This window comes from Pistacia vera, unplaced genomic scaffold (assembly GCF_008641045.1).
Source record: "Pistacia vera cultivar Batoury unplaced genomic scaffold, PisVer_v2 Contig524, whole genome shotgun sequence".
NCBI classification, from domain to species: Eukaryota; Viridiplantae; Streptophyta; class Magnoliopsida; order Sapindales; family Anacardiaceae; genus Pistacia; species Pistacia vera.
Window position 1 is genome coordinate 930,281 of NW_022196362.1, and position 17,145 is coordinate 947,425.

Genomic DNA, 17,145 nt, shown 5'->3' on the forward strand with positions numbered 1-17,145 from the left:
ATCATAACAATACATAAATCAAGTAAAAAAATGAACTAAGGATAAGCAGTTTCCGCAGTTTATTTTGTTCGATGTTGAGTCATGTTTTATCAACAAAACAGTAAATAATTATATACCCATTAATGGCTAAAAATTTTATTGAAATAGAAAAGAGAAGAAAACTGAAAAAAAATAAACACAATAATTACCTAATATAGCCCCATTAATCTAATAATAGATTTGGTGACAGAGAGAGAGAACAACATACTTGAAAACAGAGCTTAAGGTTTTATCATCAGAATCATCTGACAGATTTCCTTGCAATCCCTCACCAAACAACTCGCTGCCACCATCATGGCATTTACGCCTAAATGTTCAAAGGTTAATTACATAATGAGTCCTATGCTTTGCAACATCAGAAACTCTACCACTATGTGAAAGTAATTTCATACAATGAATAAAATATGCCTTAAATACTTGGAAATATAAACACACATGAAAAACTTACTTGCATTATGGATTTTACAAAACATGAAAAAACTTACCACCATAGTTACATATATAGCTCCATTAATCTAACAATAGATTGAGTGAAAGAGAGAGAGAGAACAACTTACTTGAAAACAGAGTTTAAGGTTTCATCATCAGAATCATCTGATAGTTTTCCTTGCGTATCTGTTTCTTGCGATCCCTCAACAAACAACCCGCCGCCACAATCATTGCTTACTTTGCTTTTGTGCCTAAAAGTACAAAGATTAATTAGATAAATGAACTTCAAGTCTCCTATGCTTTGCAACATCAAAACTCTACCACTATTTGGAAGTGAATTTCATACAATGAATTAAAAATGCCTTGAATACATGGACATATAAACACACATATAAATGAATAAATACTTCCATTATGGATTTTGCTAAATATATGCCCACTAAATTTCAAAAAAGAATCTGAACACAAAGAATAGGTGTTTCTGAGCATTACATGATTGATTATATTATAAGAGAAAGTTCTGCAAAATAGCATTAGACCATTAAGAAGAGAAATCTGTAAGGTGAATGTAATATAATGTATTCTCAATTGTACTAAATGCAAGCAGTCTGAAAAGAAACATGTTCACAGTTAATGGAGCTGAAAATTGATGCATAGATAGATGAACAATAAGATAAAAAATCATAAATCATAAATAAATGCATTCATAATACCTCGGATGTAATGACCATATGGTATCACGTTTAACAAAGAAGTATTCCTAACTTCTACCAGACCATACACCTCAATTTAAACACACTGCAGATGAAAGCCGTATATTTAATTTTAGATGCAACTAGAAGATAAGAAACTAATGGACTTTCACGCAATAAAAGACTTGACTCCAAATGGAATGAATGGAAAGAAGCTCAAAGAAAAACTACAGTATGATAAGGTTGGGACAAGACTAAGAAAACATGAAAGTGGTGACTTGTAAGTCTACCAGTTATGTCAAAATTCCAAACTCATATATCACCATCTACCAAATATCTAAAAGCAAATGCATGCTGGAAATCTAAGACCACCGAAAACTGATCCAAATGAGCAACATGGTTAGCATAAGATCAAAAGCCAATACTCAAAAACGCCTTGATATTCAAAAATATGAATATCTAACTACCTATTCCTGAGTGATAGCAATGTTTCTTTGTCCAAATCATGTGCTTCAACAATAGAAGAGTCATTGAGTTCTTCATCTCTCAAGTGCATTTGGGCTTCAGACCTCTTCTGTTGAGGACGCAAACCAAGTTGCTTGAGTTTACGGGAGACCTGGGCAGCGGTGAACTTTTTCTCACCATCCAATGCATTTGCAATCATATAGCTACACCTCTTGTGATCTTTGTACCTATCAAGTGAAAATGCCCAAATTAATTATTTCTTTAACATATAATAAAGTTAACCCCCGAGCTGAGAGTGATTCTTTTGAGGTATATTTAAGACATAAATGAGGATGGTTATAGTGCCAACCTACCCAATTGTTTAAGGATTACCCAGTGGACAAAGAAGAAATCAGTTTATGTGGATACTAACTAGTTAAGCCAGTAAGATTTTGAACAGTTGAACAAAAGATCTTGGGACTCACATCAAGGATAGGAGGCCTGTATGAGTAAAAGAAAGTTAGTTTATCCTCACCGTTCAAATAAAACTTTAATCATAGCCTCTTGATCACTGTTGAAGGCACGCACTCTTTTTCTAGTGTTCCTGTCAAAACAATTAAAACATTAATAAAATGCAAAAATCCATTATCTAGGATTTCACTATGAAATATGTTCTTCCAAATCCATAACTTCACTTCAAGTGTGTCTCATTCTTACACTAAAAGAACAGTATCTTGGCAACTCATATAAGATGATATAAAACATTGAGAAATTAGTAAAGTACTGACAAGGGTTGCCTCAGAAGACTTCCTTCTCGGTCATTGGAGTTGTGAACATTATTTTCGGTTTCAACAGCTTTTTGTTCTTCTCCAGGTTCATCAGGACCAGCAGTAAAAGTATCACCAGTATGGCGCACCCTTTTCTTTGATGGAACTTTAAATCCTAGTTGCTTAAGCTTGTTGGAAACTTGAGCAGCTGAAACTTTACCATCAGCGTCTAGGGATTCTGCTATAAGATGACTACAGTTCCGATCATCTTTGAATCTACAACAACCATAATTATCAAAACGGATGCAGTACAGACAAACTGTGAAATTACTAAACTATTATTAAAGTAAGAATATGACAAAATATAAGCATATCTTAACCTTAGGAGTGAGATAAAAAACAATCACACGATCAACTCATTAATGTAAAATATGACCAGTGGTGATTTTAAAATATATATATATATATATGGTACTGAGATAATTTTTTAGGAAAATGCCTTCCATGGTAAAAGATAGACTTGAAGCAAAACCTACTTTTCATAGATTTCCGAGATTTTCATGTTCCACTCTTCACTGAGAAAAAGTCTTCTCTTTCTTNCCATTTCAGCCTTACTGACTTGAGCGTCGGAGTGCCTACGGCAAACACCACCCCGGTGTTTCCCGTTCGCTTCACGCGCGTGTTTCTCTACGTGTGTAGGTGCAGCGGATCGCTAGTGGCCTTGACCTCAGGGATCAGACCCCCCTTCCGTACAGGTAGATTTTTACGTCTACAGTAGTATTTTAAAGTTTATGAGAGGAAAAGGTTTAAGGTCACTGAGGCATTGTTCGAGTGGGAAAAAGCCGTTAACTCTTATTATTATCATTTATTTGTATTACTTTATCCATTAAGTTCAGAACAAAAGGATCTTGAAGGGTGGATCTAGTATATCATTTGTTTTGATTAAAATTTTAAATTATCACAGCGTAGCAAATTTATAAAACACATAATTAATATAGAATGCCCATCATATCTTCAAAAATTATCAATTAGTACCACCTAAAAATAAAAGGATAAATATTGATTTGCGGCTGATATTTCTGCAAATACTACCATTACTTTAAAAAAAAAAAAATAATTAGGGATGGTTTATCCTTAATAAATAAAGAACGTTTTTGCTTTACCATCCTTAATAACTAAAGAACGTTTTGAATAAAGCAAAAACGTTTTCTATTTAAGTGTTTTTAAATGTTGTAAAACATTTAAAAAACGTCTTCTTTTAATCTTTTCATAATATAAATAGTTAATTTAATTCTTAACATGAAAAATATTTAATATATTAATTACATAAATAAAATTTAAAAAAAAAAATCATTTTACTATAAAATAGAAGACGCTATTGTATGGAACTGTCTACAAAAATGTATTAAAGACATTTTTAATCAAAACATTCTCTTTCGAAATGACCTCTTTATTTAATTTTGTAGTGATGTATTGTATACCTATATAATTTGCACTAAAGTAGTTAATCTGATGGAATACAGTAATTGCACCTTAATTCCAGAGTGTTGCGATCATGGCATGATTCTAGAATTACTATGATTATGGCTTGATTTGTGCAATTACGAATTATCTGTTTTCCTGATTTCATGTAATTATGTATTCATTGTATTGCCATGTACTTACATTTGTATCTTTGTATAAATAGGACAAAGTACATATCAGAAAATAATATACAAAAAACTTATTTACAATTTCTTCTTTCCTTCAAGCATACTCTGGCAACCTTTGTCTCTTTTCTTGCCACTCTTGCCAATCTCTTTCAACTCTAACATAATTCCCATGTGTTTTTCAACAACGAAGTCTTCTATCAGGTCAACAGACGTACACAAAAACGAATTTGTTTTTCTATAGGCTGCTATAACATGTCCATATACGATGCGTAAGTTCATACATTAATGTGTATATTAAAAGGTTTACATTTATCATATGAAAGTCGAATTTCGGTATTTAATTGATGATCATTTAACAATACTGGGTTAGGTTTATTAATGAAGATGAACAAAGACCTTAAAGAATGTGAAAATCAGGTAGCTCAATTTGCTTAGGGAACCATAACCTCAGCGGCTTGGCTCCCACTAAAATATGCTAACTGAGGCTTAAAACTTAAATGACGCACATTTTAAGCAAAGAAGCATTGGTAGTGATTTTACCTTCCAACGGCAAGCTTACATAGCTGTAACTAAAATTAAGTTGGCTCACATGGAGGCAAATTCATAGAGAGAGTAATAGGATCTTTGAATGCAAATTAACAAGATTTGTATTGGAAATTCCTTTTATGTACATACAAGAAAGCATTTACAAAACATTAAACAATCAAACTTTACATCACAGGTTTTCGCCCAGCATGCTAAAATCCTATAAACCAGTATCCGCTCCTACACGTATACAATTAATTATTTCTTTAACATATAATGAAGTTAACCCCTAAGCTGACAGTGATTCGTTTGAGATATGTTTAAGACATAAACGAGGATGGTTATAATGCCACCCTACCCAATTGTTTAAGAATTACCCAGTGGACAAATACCAATTTTAAGCTGTAAAAAAGCAAATAAGTGAATTAACACAATCAATTCAAAAATTGCACTTTGGAAGAAATTAGTTTTTGGGGATACTAACTAGTTAAACCAGTAAGATCTCAAACAGTTGAACAAGAGATCTTGGGACTCACATCAGGGATAGGAGATCTGGATGAGTAAAAGAAATTTATTTATCCTCACCGTTCAAATAAAACTTTAATCATAGCCTCTTGATTAACTGATGTCACTGTTCATAGCGTCTAACAATAGTGCGTCAAATCTTAACCTGATATAGCATTGGAGAGAGCTCCGGGTCATCAGTGATGCGCCGCAACATGCAAATTATGCAATGATTGGTACGGTTGGAATTGCTCTCATAAAACTTCAGCAACCAGCACAGTTTTTGAATGATGTTGCAATTTGCAAAAGCTGAAGGGAAAGTAGAAACCTTAAAATCAATTTCATTAGTTGCTACTGACTGCTCAACATCAGAAGAATCACCAGGACTGCAAAAAGATGATCATCAGCTTGATCAGACTCTCTGTTATTTGTCTGCAACAGATTGACTTCAGGATTCTCTATGTCCGGCATCAACATTTCGGGCTTATCAATTTTAGCAGGGATGTCCATGTCTTCTTTTGCAGCAGAAGTTGCATTTTCTGGGTTTCCCGTCTGTGACACGCAACTATCTGCCAGAGGTTCACCATTTGAGATGCAGTCCTCATTCTGAATGGTAGCATGATCCTCAATTAATTCATTTCCAGATTCCTTATTGCCCTTTGCAATCTCCTTTTTTCTCCCCTTCCTTTATTTTCTAGAAACCTAAATCACAAAACGACCATTTTTTGTTGCATTATTGCGGCAGAAAAGAAAGGCATGTTGCACTAAATACCAAAACCGAAGAAGAAATATTATGAACTATTACACACATAAAAAGAGGGCTACACAAATAAAAAGTTCACAACACTCAACTAGCAATAAAAATGCAAAATATGACACGCAGAGGACTTCACATAATAAAACATTCAGAACTTTCAACTATCTAGTTAATCAAGATCCCCTATGTTCCAGAATTTTTTAGCTACGTAGGAGTAATATGTCTGGTGTTACAATAACACTTTATTATTGAGATGTTCCATAAGATGCTACAACCTAAGATAACCACAATTAACATGTTTTCCAACCTAATCACTCTGCAAATAAGAAACATACCCTTAACACACCACGTGATTGAAGATTCTCATCAGTCGTGCAAGTACATGTATCATTTCTACTAAATCTGCAAGATCACTGGAAAGAAGAACAACAAACATAGCATCAGAGACCATACATTTGATTTTGACAAATTTTCTAGACATGCATCACCAAGTATATGGTTTTTTGCACACAACACGTGGACTTGTACACCATTACTAGGAATTTATAATAAGTGTCCTAACTGAAATGTTTAGAATCAAATATTAAATAGGAAAATAGAAAAGAAAAGGACGTGGAAGACTTGTGCAACATGATCATTTATCCCATTATAATTCTGCAATACCGAGTTCACATTAACTAATAATTTCATGTTATAAGACAAAGTCAGCAAAAGGAATTTAAAAGCTTGAAGGGGAAACCTTTTGGGTTGTTTGTGAGTGTCAAACACCTTGATTAGGTTCAAGAGAAACTGAGTCATCCCTTGTTCAGTCTGATGATAAAATAATTTGTAAAGAAGGACGCGGGCTGGTTTGTGCCTCCTTAAAATCTTCTGGCAATGCCTTAAGCACCAAATCTAACATGTGAATCTACATGAAAGAAAGCCAGTGCCAAAGTGTGACTTGCATAAGAATTTTTGAAGTTAAAATAGAAGTCCATCAACATGGGCATGATAAATTCATGTTAAGAATGTAATATTGCAATTGAAACTTCAAGTTACAGATTTGAGAATCCACAAGCAAATCCACCCCATTTTCAAAAGGGTTGTGAACAGTTAACCTTGAGGTTGTATTTTTATTACCAACTGCAATATAAGAAAAATTCTCTCTTCTATTTACTTAAATCTCGTCAATGCTACAATCTGTGTCTTTCTTGCACAGAGACACAAATTGAAACACAGAATATTTACATTGAACATTTTGCATTGGCAAGCACATATATGAAACTATACTTATATTTATAAAGGCATTATAAGGTGCAGGATGCTATATACAGAAGATTGATCGATGTTCAACATTCTCACCACATAAACTTACGGCAATATGCACAATGTACAAATGTGCAATAAGTGAAACTTCACTTTGCCAACTTTTAACACAGTCTTTTTGAACTTGTGACAAATGAAAAGGTTCAACTACACCAGGTTTTTCTAAAAACCTGTTAGGCTAGTGAGAAGGAAGATATCTATTGACAGCAAGTTTTTTTGTATGTAACAACTAATGCTTTTTTCCACTTCTTAATAGCTTGAAAAAACAATTACATATATGCAGTCATTATTCATCTAAAATACATTAAAGAAAAATTAACAATGGTAACTACCGTATGCCTGCTCAAGAATTTTCATTCTAGAAATTTCATGTATAGAATGCTGGATGCTAGATCAGAATTCTATAATACGATGAAACTTCAAAAGATCACTTCTTAATATATGAAATAAACAAAGAGCATCATCATTTTATCCAGAACTTGCGTAAACTTCTCTTACACAAGTTCTGAATATATAACAAAAGCTATCTGTGGAAATGTTTCAAAATATAGGAAATGAAAAATGAAAAATTCATTTTATACAAATTCCTTTGTTCACATAACAACGATCAATAGGAAAAATGCATGCAAAAGAATTCAAACAGTTAAAAATATAAGGCGTTAAATCTAATCTACTATCAAGTAACAACTCTACCTCGGAAGGTAAAATCATGCAGAAATTTTAAATACTTTTAGCGCACATTCAAAGTCAAAAAAAAGCCATATATGGGAGCATGATTGACATCAAGAATGTTTTGTAAAGCAAGGACAAGGAACATAGAGATGCAAGGATTAATAACTTTAGTCAACCAGGAAGTATATATCACCATATTTTTCATAAGAGAACCCGCGGCAGATAGAAACTTATAGTTTTTTGTTTCCTTCGAGCCATCAGATGCACTACGCCATCTTGAAATGACCAATTGAAACAATGATTAGCCCATTGTAGATGCAATAGGTCCACAGATGTTGCCTTTAAACAAAGTGTTGTCAGCACATTCTGTAGTGGAAGCTTCAGACGTGTCTCTTTCTGCATTGAGCTGTTAAATAAAAAATATTCACACCAACAGTTATTGAATGAACACTAACTATAATTAAAAAGCCAACTAAGCTTTTCAAGGACAATTAGTCATAGAAAGAAGAAAATAAAATGAGAGCACATCTTGGGATCAAGGTCACAGATTCATTTTCAACTTTCACTAACATTCAAATCAAGTCAACAAAACTACAGTGAATCCTCCTCAGCTTAGAAGATGCAAAAACTAGAAATATAGTACCCTTCTCCCTCACCTTAGAACAAACAATCTTGTGATATTGAAATGAAGTAATGAACTTAGCAACTCAAAAGAAAATAATAATATCACTGGTCCGTATTGCTTGATGCTCCTTTTCAATATCCTCACGGATTGATTGCATCAAAACTGATACACATTTGGTTTAGATCTGAATATTAGCAATAACACCATGGAGAAGAAAAAAGTGTAAGAATATAAGCACAGAGATTCCCAATAGATACCATTGTAATGCCCTGATAGAAACTGGTCCACAAGATCCTGGAGCAACCCTAAAATAGTATCGTTTGTCGAAGTTCAGCTTTCATGGTCCCACACAATCTTATTACTTACACCTTTACCACCTTTATGAGGTTTAAGCACAGGGTTCTGAGAAGCAAAAGCGGGGTTCCCCTTGATCACTGCTTTAGGACCATCCTTTTAAAAGAAAAATTGCTAATGTAAGTAAATTCTGTACAGAATTCTTCATAAACATCGGTAATAAGTGAAATTTCATACCACGGCAAGCCTTGTAAATTTTCCACTAAACTGTGAATGACGAACCATTTTCTGGTGTAGTCTTGAAAGCCTTCTTTTCTCTTCTTACTCTGCTATTAGTGATTTGAGACGATCAAGAGAATTCTTCGTGTCTTCACCAATCTATGCGTAAAAAGTCATTAGAACCAAATATTAGACTTACAAAGCCAATCAATTGAGTAAATACATCAATGGTCACGTCGATGAACAGAAGCTTCATAGCTCAAGTAATTCCAAAAGTTCAAAACAAAAATAAAAAAATTCTCAATCTATTCATGGCAAATTTCAATAAGTCTAATAGAAATGCTCCTAGAGTACTTTTAATTTTCAATTTTCAAATACAAAATTAGAGAAAACTTAATAATAGTTGTTTTACAAAAACCTATTCAGAAATTTTAATCCATTTAACAGATTTTTTTAAAGGAGATCGAAGACATTGTTTAGATGCTTTTAATATTTTACAGTTATTTTTTAGTAAAAAATGAATCCATTTTCACTGATGTACTCTTTTTTAAACAGTTGATGAAAAGCATTTCACTATTTCAATTTTCAAAATATTGTTATCAAATATATACTTTGAACTTGTGAACACCAAATCATGTTTCTAGTTTCATTTTAAAACTTTCATAAACACATTTAAAAGGTTCTGTTTTCTTCCCAATTGATCACTACTCTATTCAAGGTATTTTAGCTAATTCAGTCTAACCTTCCCCGTTTGCCAAAAAGTTAAAGAGAGACATAAAGTAGTCCACCTTGGAACCCTTATGATGAGCAGAGCTGCAGAGGCAACGAATTCGGGATCTTGACCCATAAATATGTAATGAAAAATTTCCAGTAAAAGCAAGAGATCCTGTCGAAATAGCCAAAAGAACCATCAACATGCAGAGTTATCACAAGAATTATGTCCTTCACATTCTCATTGAACAAAAATTCCAGAAATCCATCTCTCAAGGATATGAATTGACTAGCATAAGCCCCAGCCTTCTGCTGCTGTGGAATATCTTAGACAGCATGAACATTGCGGAATAAAGTCAGAACTAAGTTTACCAACTTCCAGTCATCCTCCATGAATGCTTCACTGTATACATTTATAACTATTCATTAACAATAATAATCACAACAGATAAAACAAATCAACATAATTCACCAAAATTAAACATATAAGCAGAGACATGATGAGCATTAGTCGCTATTTAACAACAAAATTGGTAATAATTTGTCAATTCCGTCACAAATCCAAATTCTAAGCTTACCATTCCAACTCTTCTAGGGGACCCTCAAGAAGTGATACAATCACCGGGATTGTGTCACTACAAGTAATTGAAGACTTCAGACCCCATAGATACTCTATCTGTCGAGGATATCATTGAATAAAGGTTCAACCGGCATAGTCAAAAAGACCAAAACCCTCACTGCAAAATGCCAAGGAAGAAAATTACCATTACTAGTTCATCTGAATAAATTATAAACAAAAACAAATTAACAGCAATCACCTGCATTTAAGACCAAATTAAGATCATCTTGACAGTGTTCAATAATCGGTATCAAATCTTAAGATACAATGTTCCATTTACATACTTGCTTAAACACTTCTCGCGTTTGTGGATTGTCACGCTTCAAGAATATCAGCCAATGCTTTAAATTATCTAAAATTTGGGAAAATCAAATTACTCTAAATGTAAATTGATAAATCATGTTTTCAATTTTTTTTTTTCTTTTGACGAATCTTGCCTAAACAGTACTCGCCCTTGTAGTACCTAATCCGATCGTCTCGTTCGTCCTCTTCAACCATACCGAGACCGGCGCAGATCGCAGATAAGCCTTCCATGTCCATATTTACTTGTGAACAACTGTTAAGGTTTTGGAAGAAATGAGAACTGATTGGCTATACTCGAAGAGGTGGAGAAAGCAGATCTGAGGTGAGACTGTAACGAAAGTGGAGATAGGGCTCTTGTGGCTCCAATTTAATTGATGGAGACAAAGGTATGTCAATTTGCTGAGGGAACCAATTTGATTGTAGAAGATGTTTTCACATTAAAGTAGATGTTGTAAAAGAGTGTTCTATGGCAAAAATTTTGTCAAGTGATTCTTCAAAGAGTTTTTCGAATATATTTGTTTAACTAAAAAAGATTTTTCATTCTAAAAAAAAAAAAAAAAATGTTTTGTTAATTTGAATTAAATATAAAATAAATACAAAAACTCTGCTACAATAACGTATTTGAAGAGTAATTACTGGAATTCATTGATCTTAAAAGATGATAACAATCTCATTTTCTTTATTTTCCATAACAAACAAGTCTAACATTACATAATATGAACTGCATAATTAGCTGGAGAGAATGTCATCTCAGATACATAATAGCTGCTGCCAGACAGCCAGNGCCCCCGAGCCCGTAGGCGGTTTTGGGCTTTTCCATGTATAACCGCTGTAGGATTCCTTTTAAGTTATTAATTCCTTTTTGGGTTGGGCTTAGGAATAGGAATTCTTGTAAAACTAGGTTTAATCTCTTAAACCTAGTATATAAACATACTTTTCTCTTGTTATGGGTGTGAGAACAATTCATTCATTGTAAACGAGAGAGGTGAGGCATATTGCAATAATATTGACTCAGCTGGACGTAGCCTACATTGGGTGAACCAAGGTAAATCGCGCGTATTACATTCTTTGTTTACTGTTTGTTTTGTTTAACTATTATTATTTTGTTCCTGTTGCTTCTCTATTTCGTTCAAATGCATTATCCTGAAGATCTAAAATTCTCAACTGGGTGCAATTGCTCAAATTTGGTAACTCTCCAAAGAAGTTGTTATTGCTCAATCTCAATGTTTGAATATTATGTAGGGAGCCCATCGAGGGTGGAATTTTTCCGGAGAAGCCATTATTTGCCAAATTAAGAACAACCAACTCTTCAAGTTCTATCCAACAATTCGGAAGCATTCCTGAGAGTAGGTTATTAGAGAGATCAAGATAGATCAAATATTCGACATGATCAGAACATAAGAAAGAACTTGATCCTGAAAACTTATTTCCAGAAAGATTAATGTAAGATCCCTCCGGTAGCGACAAAATTGGTCCCTCAAGATAGTTTGAGCTCATGTCTAATTGGAGATATACACTCGGACCTAGTAAAGAAAAATCTGGGAGATTGCCCTTGATTTGGTTGTATGAGATGTTGAAAAAGTGTACTGAACTCAAGAGATCCCAAATCCATTCAGGTAGTGTATCTGAGATTCCAGCATTCGAGATATCAAGAACCCCATATGCTTGCAAGTTTCGAAGCCATTTTGGAAAATGAGGCCCCATTTTGCAAGAGGCAAGATATAAGAACCCAATTGGTGGAAAATGATCAGGAACCAAATCATCGCTAATTTCCAAAACAAGAGAGTTACGAGATAAATCTAAATGCTCTAATTTAGAGAGATTTAAGAAAAAGTCTTCAGAAATGACACCTTCCAAGGAGTTGTCACCAAGATCTAAAGATCAAAGCTCAAACATTTGTCCGATGCTTTTGTGAATGGTTCCGTTTAACCGATTTTGTCCAAGTCCTAATTCTTTTAAGGATGAAAATCTTGTAAAATCAGGCACGGATCCCGTGATTTTGTTGTCCAATAAATGCAAAAACTCCAGCTTCTTCTCTGTGCATCCACCAGATAGATTTTGAAAGAACCCAGAGAGTTGTCCTATCAGATTATTGGAAGACAACTCTAATGTATGCAGACAACTCATATTTCCGATGGACTTTGGAAAGCCACCTTCTAGTTCGTTGGACTGAAGAAAGAGATCGGTTAGAGAAACCATGTAATTTCCGAAAGCTTCAGGAATTGAACCTTGTAAAACGTTAAAATTGAGGGAAAGTCGGTTAAGATTGCTACTGACATTGAACAACCACGGGTATATAGAATTGGTTACATTGTTGCCAGTTAGATCAAGGCTCACAAATGATGCAGTAGCATTGACTTTTAGGGGAGCCCAAGGCATAATCTGTGGAAGATTACACCAAACTACCCTTAAATCTGTGAGGAATGGGAGCTTGTTAATGGCTTGAAACCAATCATTTGATTTACGAAGATCGCTGCCACTTAAGTCAAGATATCTCAAAGAAGAAAGATGGGAAAGCCACTCAATGTTTCCAACGTTATATAAACCATCATTACCGCTAAGATCAAGAAGTTGTAGCCTTGAAAGGTTTCCCAGCCTGTGGGGAATTGGTCCTTTCAAATCAGCGTGAGAGAGATCAAGGTGCCTCAATTGGGTGAGGGAATCAATGAACTCTGGGATTGGGCTCCAACTAAAATTATTGTAACTGAGGTCTAAATAGCTTAAATGACGCAGTTTAAGTAAAGACGCATTAATTGTACCTTCAAATGGCGCGTTAGATGCATTTTTTCCGTTAAGTGCGAGTCCGTACACATGGCCGGTTTGAAGACATTGGATTCCTTCCCATTCACAACAATTTTTTTTATCATCTTCACTTCCCCAAGAAGAGAGAATGCCAACATTATCCAGCAGCCCCTGTTTAAATACAAGCAGCGGTTCTCTTTCCTCTTCTCTGCAACTTATAACGTCAGAATCCGCAACTCTTTGCTGGAAAAGGAACAGAATCAAAACAGCTGGAAGTAGATGTTGAAGGAACCTTCCACCTGACATAGCCATCATCATATCACTATAAAAAAAGCACTGCGTAACAATGAGCTATTATCTCTTGAAAAATAGCTCAGACCCATTGCATACTTCTGCAGTATATGCCATGTGTTTTCCATAACGGAGTTTCGGTAGGTCCACAAACTTTTGGAATAGGGATTTGGGTGTTTGATAAAATTATTTATTGTCATCGTATTAATCTTTGTTTAGCTTCTCATTTTCTAACAGATCGTCTATGCACGTAGGCATGATTCACGATGCATAAGTAATCTGGCAACGTTCATTTCCATCATTTTGCTGTGTGAGAATGATATCACAACTCTGTTGGTTGGATAAATGTATAAAATTCAACTTTTGAAAATATGAAGTGTAATATATTTGTACAATCAATATAATCATATCCTTTGACTTGAACAAAAGCTTTTTGCTGGCATACTGATTTCGTTCCTTTTGTTAAAATGAAAAGGAGAGATAATATAATTAGAAAGAAGAATATAATATTTATTTTAAGCTAGACTTAATATTATTGAGGATATTGAGTCTTAAAACCCATGATGCATGCTTGTGTGATAGTCATTATGGAGTTTCTAAAAAGTATGTGTTAATTCTCAGTTGAAATTAAAATAAAAAAAATGTTACACCCACCTCTCTTCACCAAAACTCTAATATTCTAACGTGGCAAACACAATGATCAGTTCTAATTAGTCTCATTTGGGTTCCACCTAAATTTAATGACTAATTGTGAGTTATTATGTCGGGGTGTAAGAGAGATTGTGAGTGTACATTCTCTTAAAATAAATAAAAGTTAAGTTGGAAACATGTCTTCCTCTTACGTGGTTTTATGTTTCATGGCTTTCTTTCTTCCCCAGTAAATGTGATTTTGTGGTTTTATATTTTATGGCTTCTTTCTTCTCAGTAAAATGTTGACTTTCTGGAATGAAATGTGCTGTTATTCAACAAAATTCTGCATGAATATAAAGTAATTATCAAGTTGTTTAACAACAAAGTCTGCTTTGTGGGACAATTGACAATAGACTTGGAAAATGAACTTCTTGCTCAATGGTACACAACATTTTGCCTAAGGATAAGCAGTTTCCACAGTAAAAAAAAAAAAAAAACACAATGTGATACACGTTGGCGATCCGACTGTATTAATTAGAGATACGTTATGTGAATGATATCAAATCCTCTTGATTGAAAATTAACACTAATGAAATCATGTCAATTCTATATTGTTTTCCTTAATTTTTTAAAATCACTAGAAAATTAAAATGAATATCTATCAATAATAATTAAAGTTTTGTTAAAAAAAAAAAAAAAACACTAAGTGCAATCACAATTTATATGAATATATTTGGGTTTGATAAAAGATAAAACTAAACATTATGATACACGGTAAAATAAAAAAACTTAACGACTATATTCTAATAAGGGATCATAGTTAGATAGAAAATCCAACCCGTGATGTGTACTATGGGTAGTCATTGTGGGGTTCCAAAAAGTAAGTGTTAATTCCAAAAAGTAAAGTGTGAAATCGTCAAGCTGCCGGTGTTATGTTGCGTTCGGACTTTCTTTTACACGGTTTTATGTTGTGTTTTTCAATTTTTTTTATCATCTTCATTTCCCAAGAAGAGAGAATGCCAGAATAATCCACCAGGCCCTGTTTAAATAGAGTAGAGCTTCTCTTTCCTCTTTCTCTGCAACTTATAACGTCAGAATCCACAACTCTTTTGGAAAAGGAACAGAATAAACAACTAGAAGTAGATATTATCTCGAAAATTAGCTCAGAGCCGCAGACCATCGCATACTTCTGCATGCATATTGCCATGGTTTTCCACTAACGGAGCCTTGGGTCAGGTCACAAACTTTGGAAAAGGGATTTGTGGTGGTTTGATAAAATATATTTTATGTTTAGCTTCTCCTATTTTTCTAAACAGATCGTCTTATGCACGTAGAGCATGATTCACGATGATAAGAATTGGCAAGGTTCATTTCCATAATTTTGCTGTGTGAAATGATATCACAACTAATGTTGGTCGATTAATAGTATGAAATTTAAAACTTTTGAAAATATGAAGTGTAAGATATTTGTACAATCAATATAATCATATCCTTTTGACTTGAACAAAAGCCTTTTTGCTGGCATACATGATTCGTTCCTTTTAGAAAATGAAAAAGGAGAGATGATATAATTAGAAAGAAGATATATATATTATTAAGCAGACTAATATTATTGAAGATATTGAGTTCTTAATAACCCGTGATGCGTACTTGTGATAGTCATTGTGGGGTTTCCAAAAAGTATGTGTGTAATTCCAATTGAAATTAAGATAAGGAAAATGTACATTCATCACCTTTTTTTCACAATTTTTTTCTTACAACTGAACATGAAAATTATAATTGATCAGTTTTATAGATCTATTGGGTTCCACCTAATAAATATGATTGACCAATGTGAACTGCTAGTTTGGAAATGTGGAGGAAAAAGTTTGTGGGAAGAGATGAAGCGCATCATTGCTCTTAAAATAAATTAAATAGTTAAGTTGGGCCTTGTCTCCTCTACATGGTTTTAGTATCATAGCTTTCTTTCTTCCCAGTAAATGTGACTATCTGGAAGAAATTGTATTGTTATCAACAAAATTCTGTGTGATAATAATTAATGCTGCTTCGTTGTTTTGAGTATCCTCATATTAATTTGTATTCATATTTCTTTCATTTCCATGTCAAACATTCTCAAAATCAAATACTCAGTTATGATGCAATGTTATCAGTTACTGCATTGATATATAAAGTAGTATATCAACGTGTTTAAACAACAAAGTCTTGTTTTGTGGATCAATTGACAATAGACTTGGAAAATGAACTTTCTTGGCAATCGTAACACATTTGTGCCTAAGGATAAGCGTTTCTACAGTAAAAAAAAAAAAACAACGTGTATTGGTGATCCGACTGGTTTATTATTAGAGAACATTATGGTGAATGATATCAAATTCCATTTGGTTGAAAATTTAACACTAATTAAATCATGTTAATTCTATATTATTTTCCTTCAATTTTTTTAAAATCATTAGAAAATTTAAAATGAATATATAAATAATATATATAAAGTTTTGTACAAAAAAAAACTAAGTGCAATCACAGATTATGAATAAATTTGAGTTTGATTAAAAGAATAAACTAAAACTTATGATACACAGTATAAATAAAAAAATTAAGGACTATGATTTAATAAGGGATCATAGTTAGACCTGGAAGAAGGGCAGGTACAGGCCAAGGTAAAGACGGGAATGGGTATGGATCAAACAGGTTGAGAATATAAATGGGTAAGAGAATACAGAACCCTATACCCGATCATGTCTGTTTCACTTTTAAAAAAAAAAATAAAAATATATTATATATATATATATAATATATATATTATATTTGTAATGTAACCAAAAGGTAATTCAGTCATCTTAAAACAGCAAAAAAATAAAAAAAATATTATCAAATATCTTTAAATTATGATATCTTTTCATGGACTGATTAATCACATTTATGATCGAT

General features: G+C 33.3%; 1 protein-coding gene and 1 pseudogene across 1 annotated transcript; both read right to left on the reverse strand.

Annotated features, from left to right (window-relative positions):
- Nucleotides 1-592: 592 nt before the first annotated feature.
- LOC116106851 lies at nucleotides 593-10,794 on the reverse strand (annotated as a pseudogene).
- Nucleotides 10,795-12,438: 1,644 nt separating this feature from the next.
- Nucleotides 12,439-13,611, reverse strand: LOC116106852 (receptor-like protein EIX1). The gene has a single exon (XM_031393158.1). The coding sequence runs from the start codon at nucleotides 13,609-13,611 to the stop codon at nucleotides 12,439-12,441; it is 1,173 nt and encodes a 390-aa protein (XP_031249018.1).
- Nucleotides 13,612-17,145: the final 3,534 nt, after the last annotated feature.